Source organism: Rhipicephalus microplus, chromosome 3 (genome assembly GCF_043290135.1).
Source record: "Rhipicephalus microplus isolate Deutch F79 chromosome 3, USDA_Rmic, whole genome shotgun sequence".
Lineage (NCBI taxonomy): Eukaryota > Metazoa > Arthropoda > Arachnida > Ixodida > Ixodidae > Rhipicephalus > Rhipicephalus microplus.
The window spans coordinates 68,243,389-68,259,678 of NC_134702.1; the positions used below are offsets into that span (position 1 = coordinate 68,243,389).

Here is a 16,290-nt window from a genome sequence, read left to right on the forward strand (position 1 = left end):
ACGCATTTACTCCCATCTGGAAGAACGGTTTGTCCATTAGTTCAGTGACTGCTGTAAGTCTAACTTTGATCAATTTTCGGCCTAGATATAGTACAAAGGGCCACTTAGTATTTTCGAACTTTATTGATTTATAGTTCCGCGGGACAAAACGCAGCCTCAAATTCTGGCCCAGTTCGTTCGTACATCAAAGCTGGTTTCAAGTTTCTCAGGTATAGATATTACTATTTCAATCTCACAATACTTAGAAGAAAACAACCATACATCACCTGCGCACGCTAATAGTTTTCCGTCGTCACCGTTAATGATAAAGCCTTGAGATATGCTGGAATGAATCACACTCCAGTGACAGTGGTGGCCACGGACAGCTTTTTTTTACAAAATATTCAGTCAACACCAGCAGTGGCCGGTATTAAAAACAAATCACACAATAATTCTTGTACTGTTTTGGCGCTTTAAATTCAAAGGAATCAAAGCAGGAAAGCTAAAGGAAAGAAAATAATGTAGGTCCGACCACATCACTTGTACAGTTCTGGTGATTTATTTCAATGGAGTCAAAGTAGGCAAGTTCAAGGAAATAAAATAATGCATATCCGACCGGACCAAGCGTCAGTACTGTGTCCATTTATATAAGACTGTCAGTTGATCTCATGCAAATGAGAAAATTATTCTGGTGTCGTAGGGGCAATAGGAATATTCGTTTTCGTTGAGCGACTTCTAAGATTGCAAGAGTGTTTGACACCATGAAGTATCGAAATTTCAAAATTTAGCTGTTTTAAAATACTTTAGAAACAACCATGCGGTCAAAGATACACAAAAAAATTAGTCCGTAGCGGTCGACATGACGAAATTGATCGCTGTAACAGTATCTTGCAACTGACACAGTATGGGTTTTAATAGAGTACAGAAAGGGGTTTCGTGGTAATATGTCGGCGAAAAAAAGGTCGAGTAGTAATGGGCAAAATAACCATTTACAGGTTTTTATAGAATATTGCCTAAAACACCATTAGGTCCTGGCGTTTTCGACAAAACTAATTGGCCAAGTGCGACCTCTGTCGTATGGTATCATACGTCTAAGGTGTATATTTGTTATTAGAAACTTCGTGTATAAAAACTCGGCATCTCACCCTGAAATTTAAACTGGTCATAAAGGTCTGTTATTATAATTAGTTAAAAATTTTTGATAATTTTTTTACAGGTTCTTCGAGCGAACCCCACGATTCAAGTAGTCAGCAAGACGATTCCAATGGTAAGCCAGCCGACAAACAATTCCTCAATTCAAGCCTACACAAGTTCGCAATTCTGGTCCGTCAAAATTGAGAACTTGAGTTCTCATTTTTCCCACCATGTTCGGAAATACCGCTTTCGGAATGAAATTGCCAATCAGCCTGACAACAATGCATTGACCTGACAGTGAAAAAGGCTCGCGTTTTCGCTGGCAGTTTTTAAGAAACGAGAAGCCCAGAAGGATACCTGCTCATAAAGTCATGTCTGAGTGCAACCTTAAGCATGTGTATACCAAAGCAAAATTACTGATAGTTCCTGTGTGAAGAAGTCTCTGAGCAGTTCAGCTTTCCTATCACTACTGCTAAAACTAGCATGGTCTATTAGTCTGCTTAAACTATTGAAGTAGCCAGTGAACAAGATGTTACGATAGTTATTTAGCGAAAGAATAAAAGATTTAGTAAAATTGGTAGGACAGGGTGCATCATTGTAAGCACATACGCTGATTTGGCGCGTATGTGCTGACATAGGCAGCGTTGGCCACCCGATGAATGCAAATAATAAATTTCATGGTCCCAGCAGGAATCGAACCGTTAGCCTTGTGGTGTTAGTCTAAATCTGATCAATTTTTGGCTTAGATATGCAACAAAGGACCACTTAGTATTTTCGAACTTTATTGATTTAATGTTCCGCGGGACAAAATGCAGCCCTAAATTCTGGTCCAGTTTGTTCGTACATCAAAGATGGTTTCAAGTTTCTCAGGTATAGATATTACTATTTTAATCTCACAATACTTAGAAGAAAACAACCATACATCACCTGCACACGCTAATAGTTTTCCGTCGTCACCGTTAATGTTAAAGCCTTGAGATATGCTGGAATGAATCACACTCCAGCGACAGTGGCTACAATGGACAACTTTTTTTCTACAAAATATTCAGTCAACGCCAGCAGTGGCCGGTAATAAAAGTAAATCACACAATATTTCTTGTGCAGTTTTGGTGCTTTAAATTCAATGGAGTCAAAGTAGGAAAGCTCAAGGAAAGAAAATAGTGTAGGTCCGACCAGATCACTTGTACAGTTTTGGTGATTTAAATTGAATGGACTGAAAGTAGGCAAATTCAAGGAAATGAAATAATGCATGTCCGACCGGATCACACGTCATTGCTATATCCATTTATATATGGCTGTCAGTTGATCTCATGCAAATGAGTAAATTATTCTGGTGTCGTAGGGGCAATAGGACTATTAGTTTTCGTTGAGCGACTTCTCAGATCGCAAGAGTGTTTGACACCAAAAAGTATTGACATTTCAAAATTTAGCTGTTTGAAAATACTTGAGAAATAACCATGCGGTCTACGATATTGCCACGTTCCATTCCTCAAGCTTCGTTATCGCCCAATACACTACACAATTCTCAGCGCAAACCGCGCCTGCAGTTTTTCAAAAGCTTCGGGACTGTAGTAGATCTTTCGATACGATCACGCCCACTCCGCGAACTGTACAGATTATTCTGGAACACTCGTCACCGCCAGCGATAACGCTAGAACATTCGATGGCAAGAGTATATATGCCGACGCACTTCACCGCTTGTCAGTAGTTGATCGACGGCCGACGCTCCGTTCACAGCTATCTGTGCAAGACTGCTACTGTAATCGGACTTTCCGTTTAGCGGGCACAGGTTCGCCCAAATAAACAGTTAAATCCCAACATAAAGCCTCCTGTCTTCGGCCACGTCACGACCCCGCGACATCTGGTGGAGGTGCTGGGTACACGGCTTGACGGGGGCGTGCAGTGCATGAACGAAGCAGCACCTCCATCAGATGTCACGTAGAGCTCTTGTTCCTGGGGCACGTCATTAGCAATTCTGGAGTTCGCCCTGATCCACGGAAAACAGCCGCCATCGCCGACTTCCCGCCGCCCACTGACAAGAAGGCGGTGCGCCAATTTCTGGGCCTTTGCGCCAACTATAGGCGGTTCGTGAAAAACTTCGCCCGCATCGCCAATCCACTCACTAACCTTACCAAGGCCGACATAGTGTTCAAGTGGGAAACACCGCAGGAACACGCTTGCCAGAAGCTTAAACATCACCTCCAGACGCCTCCGTTACTTGCCCATTTCGACGAATTCGCCGAAACAAATACATACTGACGCAAGCAGCGTAGGTATAGGCGCCGTTCTTGTGCAGAGGGCTGATGGACCTGAAAGGGTTATTAGTCACGCAAGCCGGTCGCCATCCAAAGCAGAAGCCAATGATTCAACAACAGAAAAGGAGTACCTCGCCATCATCTGGGCTACGTCAAAATATCGCCCCTACCTCTACGGCGGGCCCTTTAATGTTGTCAGCGACCACCACGCTTTGTGTTGGCTAGCTACCTTGAAGAGCCTTTCAGGTTGTCTCGCACGATAAAGCCTGAGACATTTAGAATATGACATTACCGTCATTTAAAAGTCCCGCAAGAAACACTCCGACGCTGACTTTCTCTCTCGTGCGCCTGTCGACCAACCATCTCCCGACGACCCGGATGACGACTACTTCTTGGGAACGATAGCTGCCGACGACTTCGCTGAACGACAGCAGGCTGACCCGGAACTTAAGGCCCTAATAGAATACCTCGAAGGCAGGACCACTGAAGTCCCGAAGGTATTCAAGCGCGCACTGGCGTCGTTCTTCCTGCGAAATGGTCTTCTCCAAAAGAAAAACTTCTCACCGCTCCGAGCCATGTACCTCCTTGTGGTGCCTTCAGCTCTGCGGCCAGAACTCCTGCAGACCCTGCACGACGACCCACGGCACGGCACCTCGGTGTTTCCCGCATGCTCGCGAGGATACAAGAAAGGTACTACTAGCCACGTCTTACCAACGACGTCACTCGTTATGTGAGGACATGCCGGGATTGTCAGCGACGCAAGACACCACCGACAAGGCCAGCGAGACTTCTGCAGCCAATTGAACCACCTCGCCGACCATTCCATCAGATTGGTATGGACCTTCTGGGGCCGTTCCTGACGTCGGCTTTCGTAAACAAGTGAATCGTGGTAGCTACCGACTACCTCACCCGCTACGCCGAGACAAAAGCCCTGCCCAATGGCAGTGCATCCGATGTAGCTAAGTTCTTCATCAAAAATATCGTCCTACGTCACGGCGCCCCGGAGGTCCTCACCACTGACAGAGGAACGGCATTTACTGCTGACCTAACTCAAGCAATTATGGCATACAGCCAGACAAACCACCGCCGGATGACAGCGTACCACCCACAGACCAACGGCCTCACCGAGCGGCTAAACAAGACGATCGCCGGCATGCTGGCAATGTACGTCGATGTCGAATACAAGACGTGGAACGCCATTCTCCCGTACGTGACCTTCACATACAACACGGCGGTGCAGGAGACGACGCAGATATCTCCATACAAATTGGTCTGCGGAAGGAGCCCAGCAACGACGCTCGATGCCATGTTACCCAACGTCACCGACGAAGAAAACCTCGATGTGAGTGAGTACCTTCCACGCGCCGAAGAAGCCCGACAACTCGCGCGTCTCCGTATCAAGAATCAACAGACCACCGACAGCCGCCGTTGCAATCTTCGACGACGCTTCGTGGAATACCAGCCTGGTGAACGTGTTTGGTATGGACGCCAATACGCCGACGTGGACTCGGTGAAAAGCTTCTGCGACGGTACTTCGGACCGTACAGGGTGGTTCGACGTCTCGACCCACTTGATTACGAGGTTGTCCCCGACCGCATCACAAACTCTCAGCGACGCCGATCGCGACCAGAAGTCGTCCATGTCGCGTGCCTCAAGCCGTTTCATGCGCGTTAACAAACTGAAACAAAGTTTTTTTTTTATTATTGCTGTACTGTAATTTATTCATTGCACTTTCTTGCATAATTTTTGTACCTTTATATTTAGTTAAAGCATCGGGACGATGCCTTTTTTCAGAGGAGGCAATGCCACGTTTCATTTTTCAAACTTTGTTATTGCTCCAATACATTACACAATTCTCAGCGCAAACCGCACCTGCAGTTTTTGAGAAGCTTCGGGACTGTAGTAGATCATTTCGATAAGATCACGCCCACTCCGCGAACTGTACAGATTATTCTGGAACACTCGTCACCGCCAGCGATAACGCTAGAACATTCGATGGCAAGAGTATATATGCCGAGGCACTTCACCGCTTGTCAGTAGTTGATCGACGGCCGACGCTCCGTTCACTGCTATCAGTTCAAGACTGCTACTGTAATCTGACTTTCCCTTTACCGGGCACCGGTTCGCCCAAACAAACAGTTGAATCCCAACATAAAGTCACCTGTCTTCGGCCACGTCACGACCCCGTGAAAATATACAAATAAATTAGTCTATAGCGGTCGACATGACGAAATTTATCGCTGCAACAGTATTTTGCAACTGACACAGTATGGGTTCTAATAAGGTCGAGAAAGGGATTTCGTGGTAATATATCGGCGAAAAAATGTCGAGTTGTATTGGGAAAAATAAATATTTACAGGCTTTTATAAAATATTGCCTAAAACACTGTTAGGTCCTGGCGTTTTCGACATCACTAATTGGCCAAGTACGACCTCTGTCGTATGGTATCATAAGTCTAAGGAGTATATTTGTTATTAGAAACTTCATGTATAAAAACTCGGCATCTCACCCTGAAATTTAAACTGGTCATAAAGATGTGTTATTATATTTTGTTAAAAATTTTTGAAACTTTTTTACAGGTTCTTCAAGCCAAACCGAAGAGACAAGTAGTCAGCAAGACAATTCCAATGGTAAGCCAGCCGACAAACGATTCCTCAATTCAAGGCGTACACAAGTTCCGAAATTCTGGTCCGTCAAAATTGAGAACTTGGGTTGTCATTCTTCCCACCGCGTTCGGAAATACTGCTTTCGGAATGAAATTGCCAATCAGCCTGACAACAATTCATTGGCCTGACAATGAAAAAGGCTCGCGTTTTCGCTGACAGTTTTTAGGAAACGAGAAGCCCAGAAGGATAGCTGCTCATAAAGTCATGTCTGAGTGCAACCTTAAGCATGTGTATACCAAAGCGAAATTACTGATAGTTCCTGTGTGAAGAAGTCTCTGAGCAGTTCAACTTTCCTATCACTACTGCTAAAACTAGCATGGTCTATTAGTCTGCTTAAACTATTCAAGTAGCCAGTGAACAAGATGTTACGATAGTTATTTAGCGAAAGAGTCAAAGATTTAGTAAAATTGGTAGGACGGTGTGCATCATTGTAAGCTCTTACGCTGATTTGGCGCGTATGTGCTGACATAGGCAGCGTTGGCTACCCGATGAATGCAAATAATAAATTTCATGATCCCAGCAGAAATCGAACCCAAACATTCTATGTGGCAGTCAGGCATTCTACCACAGAGCTACGCCAGGTCTCGAAGCTACTTTTCAAATAGACGCTAATCTTCGTGAAACTTCAATAGTGGTTGCAGTGCTGCCTAGTGTTGGGACTCCGGGTCCTGCCGGTCTCGTTTTCGGTAGCTGGCCCCGTCGCAGGATTCATCGTCCAACAATTCAGCGAGAAGAATCGCCCGAACGAACGACAGAGATTTATTTACATGTGGAGAAGTGGTCAACTGATCCAAAGAGAGAAGAGTGATAGTGATACAAAACGTCTTCGGCATTTTATAGCGCCACGTTGTTGACACTGGGCGCCTTGTCCGCATCGTCAGCCAATACGGTGTCCCCGGCACCTCGGCCACGAGGGAGGGGGAAACACCTCTCACAACACATGGAGTGGCACAACCTAACACGATGTCCATATATGGTCCCGGCACCCTAAAATGTTACCAAACATGGTCACGAACACACAGCAGATTCCGGAGTTCTCCCGGCGAGAGGAGGAGCCTGAATGGGGAGGTGGGGGTGGACGACACCGTCGGTCAAGAACCGGTTCTCCCCCAAACTCGTCTTGCTCGGTTCCCTAGGGCCGGTCGTAACAGTCTCTCGCGCGGGGGGGTGAAGATCTCGATGGGCTGAGGTTTGCAGCCACTGTCCAGAGAGATCAGCGCCGGCAGTCGGTTTGGTGACGACCGTCTTTGATGAAGTAGAGGGCAACACCTGCTTCATTGTGGGCTCAACAGACATCACATACGCACATGAAAACACAACTACTCAGCCGGTGAGCGCCGGACAATTCCGCTAAACTCCACCAGGCAATTTTCCCCTTTAACTGATATTAAAGGAAATACACAATTTATTCAAAATGTTACTCACACTTTAAGGTGACACAAAACAACAACACTGGAAGCACACCGAACCCGAAACCCTGGATAGCCGTGTCTTCAACGTTTTCAAACAAGTACACCTAAAGGAGTAAAAAAACAATCACTAGCTCTTGTCTAGGTCAGGAAAAAAAATGCCAGAGTTCTCGAGACATCCTCTCGCGTCAGGGGCATCGACTTAAGCCATCAGCGTTGCCATGGAGTACACCCTTTTTGTAGCGTATTTCAAACGTATATTGTTGCAAAACGAGGCTCCAACGCAGCAGGCGGCCGTTCAAAGAGGACATGGTCTGTAGCCAGGCGAGAGGACAGTGGTCCACTTCCACAATGAACTTGCTTCCGGCAATATAACGAGCCAGTTTCTGGACTGCCCAAACCAAGCACACACATTCCTTTTCGCTAGCGCTGTAAACCTGCTCGCGAAGGGTGAGTTTCCGGCTAACATAGAGGACGGGATGCTCTTGATCCCCCTAATCCCTTTGACTAAGAACTGCCCCATGCCTCTATCACTAGCGTCGCATTGGACTATGAAAGGCCTCGAGTAGTCCGGTGAACTAAGCAAAGGTTGGCTCGACAAGGCCGCTTTCAAAATGCGGAAAGCCTTTTCTTTCTCCTCATCCTAGTCGGCCATTTGGGGCTCGGTCTTGCGCAACGCGTCAGTAAGAGTGCTGGCAATGTCGGAATATCTAGGGATGTACTTACGATAGTAACCAGCTATTTCAAGAAAAGCCCGAATATCGGTTTTCGTTCGGGGCTGGGGAAAGTCTCGGATAGCTGCCACGTTCATTTCAGAAGGACGGCGATGCCCTCGACCGATAACATGCCCGAGACAGAGTACCTCTGCTTGTGCTAGCTGACACTTGGGCGCCTTTACCATTAAACCTGCTTCGCGTAGGCGTGTCAGTACTGCTCTCAAATGCGCCAAGTGTTCTGGCCAGGACGAGGAAAACACGGCGACGTCGTCCAAGTAAGGCAATGCGAAGTCCTCTTGACCCCGCAAAACCTTATCCATTAAGTTTGAAAACAGTAAGGCGCGTTCTTTAGGCCGAAACTCAACACTTTAGGGCGGAATGTCCCCAATGGTGAGATAAATGCAGCATACCGGCTCGCCCTCTCGGTGAGCGGCACCTGCCAGTAACCTCTCACTAGGTCTAGCGTTGAGAAAAATTGCGCGCTGCTCCCCCTCTCGACGCGTTCCTCAATGTGGGGAATTGGGTATGTCTGATCCTTGGTGATGAGGTTTAACTTACGATAGTCTACGCAAGGACGCGGATCTTTGCCGGGTACCTCCACAAGAATTAACGGGGAAGTGTAATCACTTTCACACGGCTCAATCACGCCCAATTCCAGCATCCTGTTAACCTCGGCTTTTATTAGCTCAAGCCGGCGAGGTGACACCCGATACATCTTAGATCTTACCGGTTCCGACGAGGTAAGCTCTATGTCATGAGTGAGGACGGATGTCCGGCCTGGCTCGCTTACAAATCTGTCCTGAAACTCGGTCAAAAGACCACGCAATTCCTGCTTCTGCTTCATTGTCAGCTGTGACTTTGATACTAAATCCTCAACTCTTTTCTCGATCGGGACTTCGTCCGATTCGGGAGCTAATTCAGGAATTTCTGCCGGAACCTCTTCCGGAATATTTAAAGTCATGTTCACGATGGCTTCCCTCTCTTTATAGGGTTTGAGTAAGTTGCTATGATACACCTGGTGTACCTTACGACTTCCTGGTAATTTTACCACATAGTTGGTGTCAGACAATTTTCGAGTAACCTCGGCCGGGCCGACCCATTGCACTTCAAGCTTATTCTTTTGGGAGGGCCTCAACAACATGACCCTGTCTCCTACAGCAAAGTGTCGTGCTTTAGCTGTCCGAACGTAGTAAAGCTTTGCCTTCTGCTGTGCTTTGGTCATCGCACTCTCGGTCAGTTCTTGGGCTTTTGTTAGACGATCCAATAAGGTGAGGACATATTCCACTACTACAGGATCATCACCCTGACCTTCCCACGACTCTCTCAGCCTACGAAGAGGAGACCGCAGTCTGCGGCCGTAAACAAGTTCCGCTGGCGTAAACCCTGTTGTCTCATGTGGTGCAGTTCTTAGTGCAAACATCGTTGCAGGTAAGCACATTTCCCAGTCAGTTTTTCGTTCAAAACATAAGGCGCTTAACACTCGCTTCATTACGGAGTGAAGCTTTTCTATCGAGTTCGACTGCGGATGGTAGACTGAACTATGCAATAATTTCACGCCACACCGCTCTGAAAGGTTGTCGTTAAGGCACTCGTGAAAATGGTGCCCTGGTCTGATTGTATCTCGGCAGGAAAGCCTACCCGGGCAAACACGGACGGAAGTGCGTTCACTACTTCCACGGAACTTAGCTCTTTTAGCGGGACCGCCTCTGGAAATTTAGTAGCTGGGCAGATTAAGGTCAGGATGTGACGGTAGCCTGAAGTTGTCTTGGGCAAAGGACCTACTGTGTCAATTACCAACCGACGAAAGGGCTCCGTGATTACGGGTACCAGCTTCATTGGAAATTTCGCCTTATCTCCCGGCTTACCCACTCGCTGACACACATCGCAAGATTTTACAAACCTCTCTACATCTTTAAAGCATCCAGGCCAGTAGCATTCCTGTAAAAGACGATTTTTCGTCTTCTTTACGCCTAAGTGGCCTGACCATGATTCTCCATGCACCAAACTAAGCAAATCCTGACGATACGCCTGAGGTACGACTACCTGGTCAAACTCTACTCCTCGCCTATCTAGATATTTTCGATGGAGTATGCCGCTCCTCTCCTGGAATCTCACATTTCGTTTGGCGATTCCCTCTTTCGAACTGTCCTGGAATTTCTTAAGCGTCGGGTCCCCCTTTTGTTCGGTTATTAATGAAGCGGGGCTCACCTGCAGCAGCCGACTGAAATTATCCGAAGTTGGCATGACACACAACTCTTTTGTAGTTCCTAGTACCTGGAATGTGTCACCCTCTGTGCTATCCTCTGTACTACCAGGAATCGGCTTGGGAGCAATGGCGTTTTCTATTTGCTCGGTCAACGAGGCGTAATTGACCCCTTCCAATTTGGGAGGAGGTTCAACGTCGCCTTTAGGAATGGTTGCCTCCGCGACTACGGCTTCTGCAGCCTGTTCTCGCACAAGTCGATTTGTTACCGTGGTGTCCCACTCGCAACCAGGCCCGTTGTCGATTTGAGGCTTGTTTGCCTCAGTGAATGTTGCTCTCGCAGCCAGCGCACGTGCCTTCGATCTAGTCAGTGCCTGCACTATGCCTTCTCTCAACGTTAGACCTTTCTCCTTCAGCATTTGATCTGACTTATTTGAAAATAAGTAAGGATACTGAGGGGGTAGATATGGCGATACCGCGGCTTCCGTTTCCAACGTACCAAATGCGCCTTTAAGGACAACTTTAGCTACGGGAAGGCACTGACTGTTTGCTTCTACGGCTTGTCTAATCCAGGCACAGTCTCCTGAATACTGTCCGGACTGAACAAAGGACGGATGAACTACGTCCATAGTGGCTGCGGAGTCTCTAAGAACCCGACACTGCTTGCCGTTCACGGTAAGGTCGTACATATAGGGCTCTAAAAACTTCATGTTCTCGTCGGCTTCATTTATAGATAAAAAGGCCACCTTTTCTTTCGGGCAATGTTTCGCGAAGTGCCCTGTTTCGTGGCAATTGAAACAAGCCGCCGGTTTTTTTGCCTTAAATTTTCTTTTGCTTGCCTCTGCCGACGCCTCATGGTTAGATGCCTTGTTTTCCTCACCCTTTTGTGCGAGACTTGTCGGTTGTTTTCTAAACGGCGCCTTATTCGGTCGTAGGAATTTTTCCCCTTTTGGCTCGCTGCTTGCCCCGAGCGCGCGGCGCGTAACGAATTCTTCAGTGAGCTCTGCGGCTTTTGTTACGGTGTTCACGTCTGGTCTATCCTGCACCCAGAACCTCACCTTTTCTGGTAACCTTTGATAGAATTGTTCCAGACCGATACACTCGAGCACCTTGTCATGATTCCCATACGCCTTTGCCTCTTTCAGCCACTCCCCCATGTTGGCCATTAACTTGTAAGCAAACTCCGGGTATGAATCATTGCTCTCTTTTACGGCGTTGCGAAATTTTTGTCTGAAACCTTCCGCTGACAACCTGTATTTCTTGAGAAGGCTCGACTTTACCTCACTGTACTCGTCAGCCTCCTCTTTCGTGAGGCGCGCGATTACTTCTGAGGCCTCCCCCGGAAGTAGGGACAACAAGCGTTGAGGCCATGTATCCTGGCTGAAACCTTGCCTTTCACAAGTTCTCTCAAAGTTTACGAGGAACAGCCCAATGTCCTCCCCTAGCTTGTACGATCTCATTAGGTCCGTCATTTTGAACCTGACCCGCTCTGCTGTACCGGATGCCTCGCTGCCTCCTGCTCTACTATTATGGCTAATCTCTAGCTCGAGGCGCTTCATTTCAAGCTCGTGCTTTCACATCTTATCTGCCTCGGCTTCTGTGGCCTCGGCCGCGGCCGCCTTTCTTTCGGCCTCTGCCGCTTGCCTCTCCTAAATCTCCTCGACACATTCTGACAGCTCGTCATCCTCCGCCCACAATGCGAGAATCGCCTCTATCAGCTCTGCCTTTCTTTGAGAGTCCGACACCTCCAGATTCAACTCCCTTGCAAGTAGCAACAACATGGACTTTCGCAGGGATTTCAGATTCATGGCTGCCTCCAGTACCGCTGTCTCTGTTCCACAAAGATTCCTGTCCTGCAACTAATTAACCTTGACGGCAACGACAGCTCTAGGTTCCTGCCTTGCCTCAAGTTTTCCGTTAACTTAGTCTACAAATAAAGCTTCAAAAAGCTCTTATACGGAATCCTGCCCTGCCACTGTTAACCTTGACGCCATTGACAGAAAGAGCTTAACCAAGCTATCACACAATTTCTGCCTGACGCAAGTTACCTGTTAACCCAATGACCAAGACAGCCCCTCTCTACCAGCTTTTACTTAACACATAGAGTAAATGCCTGGTAAAATTTAACAGAGAAAGCCGGCACTCACCCAGTTCGCAGTCATGTCTCCGGCGTCGTGCCTCTCAGAAGTGCCGTTCGATTCCTTTTGGAAGTCGATGAGCTCGTGTCATCCTTCTCCTGTCGTCCCGTTGTTGAACTTCGGGCTCACTCCGTCCAGTGGTCGCTTTCGGGGTTATCGGCATCCCACCGCTGCCATCCAGTTGTTGTGACTCCGGGTCCTGCCGGTCTCGTTTTCGGTAGCTGGCCCCGTCGCAGGATTCATCGTCTAACAATTCAGCGAGAAGAAGCGCCCGAACGAACGACAGAGATTTATTTACATGTGGAGAAGTGGTCAACTGATCCAAAGAGAGAAGAGTGATAGTGATACAAAACGTCTTCGGCATTTTATAGCGCCACGTTGTTGACACTGGGCGCCTTGTCCGCATCGTCAGCCAATACGGTGTCCCCGGCACCTCGGCCACGAGGGAGGGGGAAACACCTCTCACAACACATGGAGTGGCACAACCTAACACGATGTCCATATATGGTCCCGGCGCCCTAAAATGTTACCAAACATGGTCACGAACGCACAGCAGATTCCGGAGTTCTCCCGGCGAGAGTAGGAGCCTGAATGGGGAGGTGGGGGTGGACGACACCGTCGGTCAAGAACCGGTTCTCCCCCAAACTCGTCTTGCTTGGTTCCCTAGGGCCGGTCATAACACTAGCCAATTTTATAAACGTCAATATGTACTGCTTTCATACAGCAATCACGTCGGGTTAACGTCAATTGTGGTGAGGTGCCATGTGCTGAAATTGATTTAAGTAGCAGTGCCAAGGGCCAGCATCTTTGTGGGTATCAGCGTTTCATATCAGCTTCTGGTGTTGCTAAAACACATTTCCAGCTGAAATCTTTGTGCAAGTGGAAAACTGGTTATATAAACATCTCCAACTCTTCAACATATGTCTCTGCGTGCTACATTTGTACATATATTTAGCATGATTTCATGACGTGTCGCTCAAAAAAAATGGCAGCATATCCACGGAATAAATGATGGGGAGTGGGGCGAAGCATTCGTCCGTCCATTCTTTCTTGCTTCCGTCCGTTCCTGCGTACGTCTGTGTAACCGTCCATGCGTCCATCCACCCGTCCGTGCGTGCATCTGTTCATGCGTTCGTCCCTGCGTTCGTCCATGCATCCGCGCCTGCGTCCGTTCATGCGTCTATCCATGCATCTGTCTGTGTGTCCGTTCGTCCATCTATTCAGCACTCCAAGTACCACCATCTCGCATCTTTTCATCATATATTCTCCATATAGAAGCACCGCCATCCAAAGGAACATTTCAAGGACTAAACGGGAGGTGGCACATGCACACTTTCTTACGGCTTGCGCTTCGGGTTTACTTGCCACCTTTAACCACCTCGAGTTTATGGTATATACTAGTTCACTGTATTCATAGCTATGCGGCCCCACGCTCGCTAAACCTTTCTAAAACCAAGGAGGTTACACCCAGCGAGTATAACGTAGCAACCCTTTCTTGTCAGATCGTGCTCAATGTACATGCCAATAGCTGCTAATGGGGATTACAGCGTGCGCGTTACCTAAAGGCCGAATGCTCCTGTTTCTCATTCCCCCTTAGCAGCCATTAACATGTGCATTGAGCACTATCTTTTATTGTTCAACAGCGCATAGAAGAAATCTCTCACCGGAACCACCTTGGAGGTCAAAATCGTAGCGATCGCTATTTCGGGTATGTGCCACTGGTGGTTACGTACTACGAGGGACGCACAAGCCACGAGAGACTTCCGAGAGGAAGACGAAGAGGAAGTGATCCTGTTGACGTCCCTGCGTGTTCCACGTCAGGGACGTCCTCCTCGTCTAGCCATGGCGCCATCGACGTCGTGGACGCCTTCGAAGGCGCAGGCCTTCGACGTTGTCGTCCCTGCGGGGACTAGTCCAGAGACCGTCGTAGACGCGACGGCCTCAATAGTTGGCCTCTCAGAGGTACACTGCGTTAAGCACATGGGACGCATGAACTTCCAAGTAACTGTCGAGAGCATGGCTTCCATGACTCTCATCGTCGATGCTGGCTACCTGACCATCGGTGGCGAGCGTACACTGTCGTTCCCGTCGGCCCGCAGGTAACTAACGTCGCCTGCCTGTTTTTACCAGCCTTCGTCTCCAACGAGGTACTCGTCCAGGCTCTGTCCCCATACGGCAAGGTATTGACTGTGACCGCTGGCGTCATGAGCGCAAGACGCGGAGTTCTCACAGGCACACGCTATGTCCGGATGGAAATGAGTCCCACAAATCGCGTCCCCAACTATCTTCGCGTTTCTGTTCATCGAGCCACCTTCGACTACCGCGGTCTGCAACTTGTTTGTCGTCGGTGTGGCTCTAGTGGTAATTATCGAGCACAGTGCACAGCACCATTCTGTGGTCGCTGTGGTGTGCACGGACACGAAAGCGAAGGTTGCGACCGCCCCTGCCGACGTTGTGGAGATAACCACCCTACCACCATCTGCCCTGTGTGTCGTTCATATTCTAATGCCACTGCGGGGACCTTTCCTGCTCTACCGTCCGTGTCATTAACGGCAAGAGATGAACCAGAACCTGGAGCTGTACTAGAAGAACGCCAGAATCCGATTCGGAGAGCTCCATTAAACGATGAAGTAGTGTGCAGCTTGGCCAACCCGAGCGCGCCACGTCTGCGAATATCAGCGATAGAAACAGCCACCGCGATTGACCTCGCGTCTGTCCCAGGCAAACATGTCGTGCCATGTTCGACGTCGGCGCAAGCCGAGAAAGAAACGCCGGTAGACACCGAGGCACCAGACTCATCGTTAAACTTACCAGCTAAGTGCCCAGAAGACGCCGACGTTGCGAGATCTACGGGCGCTGGTGTCTCGTCAGGAACAGAATTGAAACCGAATGAGCAAAGCCGATTGGATCATTCCGAAAGCCAGACTCGTGACTTCCTTGAACAAGTAGCAAGACGCCATGGGAGTTCTTTACTGACGTGTCTCGACAAGCAATCCGTGATCAAGGTCGTTGGAGGCGGCGACAACGTTAACGCTACAGCCCTACCACCATCTGATTCGTCAGACAGCAGCTTCAACCTCGAAGTCGACAGTAGCATCGGACTCTCTTCTAGCCCAGACGGATGTGACGTGGAAACGCAAGCCCCGCGAGAGGTCAAGCGTGCTCACAAGTCTGGCACCAGCTCGGACGGCACCCAAGATAGCCGCTCCGAGTTCCAGCAACCGAAGAAACTTCGACCCTCTTCTAGAGGGTCGAATTGTGCTATGTAGTGTACGTACTCCAGTTCCCCCGGACAGATCCGCGGGGTATATCGAATCGAAAAACACGACCAGGTCAGTCACCCATCTTTTTTTCAATATGGCTGACACCCTGAAAATCCTTTCTTTAAATGTTCAAGGGTTCCGTAACCCAGTAAAGCAAGCCGAGGTTATCAGCATAGCCCGCGCAGAACATTGTGATATTCTGTGTTTACAAAAAACAAATTTTTTCACCATTGGCCACGTTCGTGCATTCAAATGCGCATTTAATTTAGACTGTTATTTTTCCTTCGCGACATCTCGCTTCTCTGGAGTTGGAATTATTTTTAACCGTGCTCTTCTGCGCAATCATGTTTTCTATGACGGGTTCGGATGGGTATTGGCTTTTGACTGCGTCCTATCATCCTTCAAGCTGCGTGTTTTGTGTATTTATGGGCCAGCTCAAGCAGCGTAGTCTAACGATTTTTTCCGTGACCTGGACGTGTATTTTCTAGACGGTCGTCATGTCACACTCACTGGAGACTTTAATTGTG

General features: G+C 48.3%; 1 protein-coding gene across 1 annotated transcript in view; it reads left to right on the forward strand.

The window, feature by feature from the left end:
• Nucleotides 1-16,290, forward strand: part of LOC142803770 (uncharacterized) — a 101,660-nt gene that overhangs the window by 15,370 nt on the left and 70,000 nt on the right. The window contains exons 3-4 of the mRNA XM_075889731.1: nucleotides 1,196-1,246; nucleotides 5,948-5,998. Of these exons, the coding sequence (XP_075745846.1) occupies nucleotides 1,196-1,246; nucleotides 5,948-5,998 (102 nt within the window). The remainder of the gene's footprint in view (nucleotides 1-1,195; nucleotides 1,247-5,947; nucleotides 5,999-16,290) is intronic.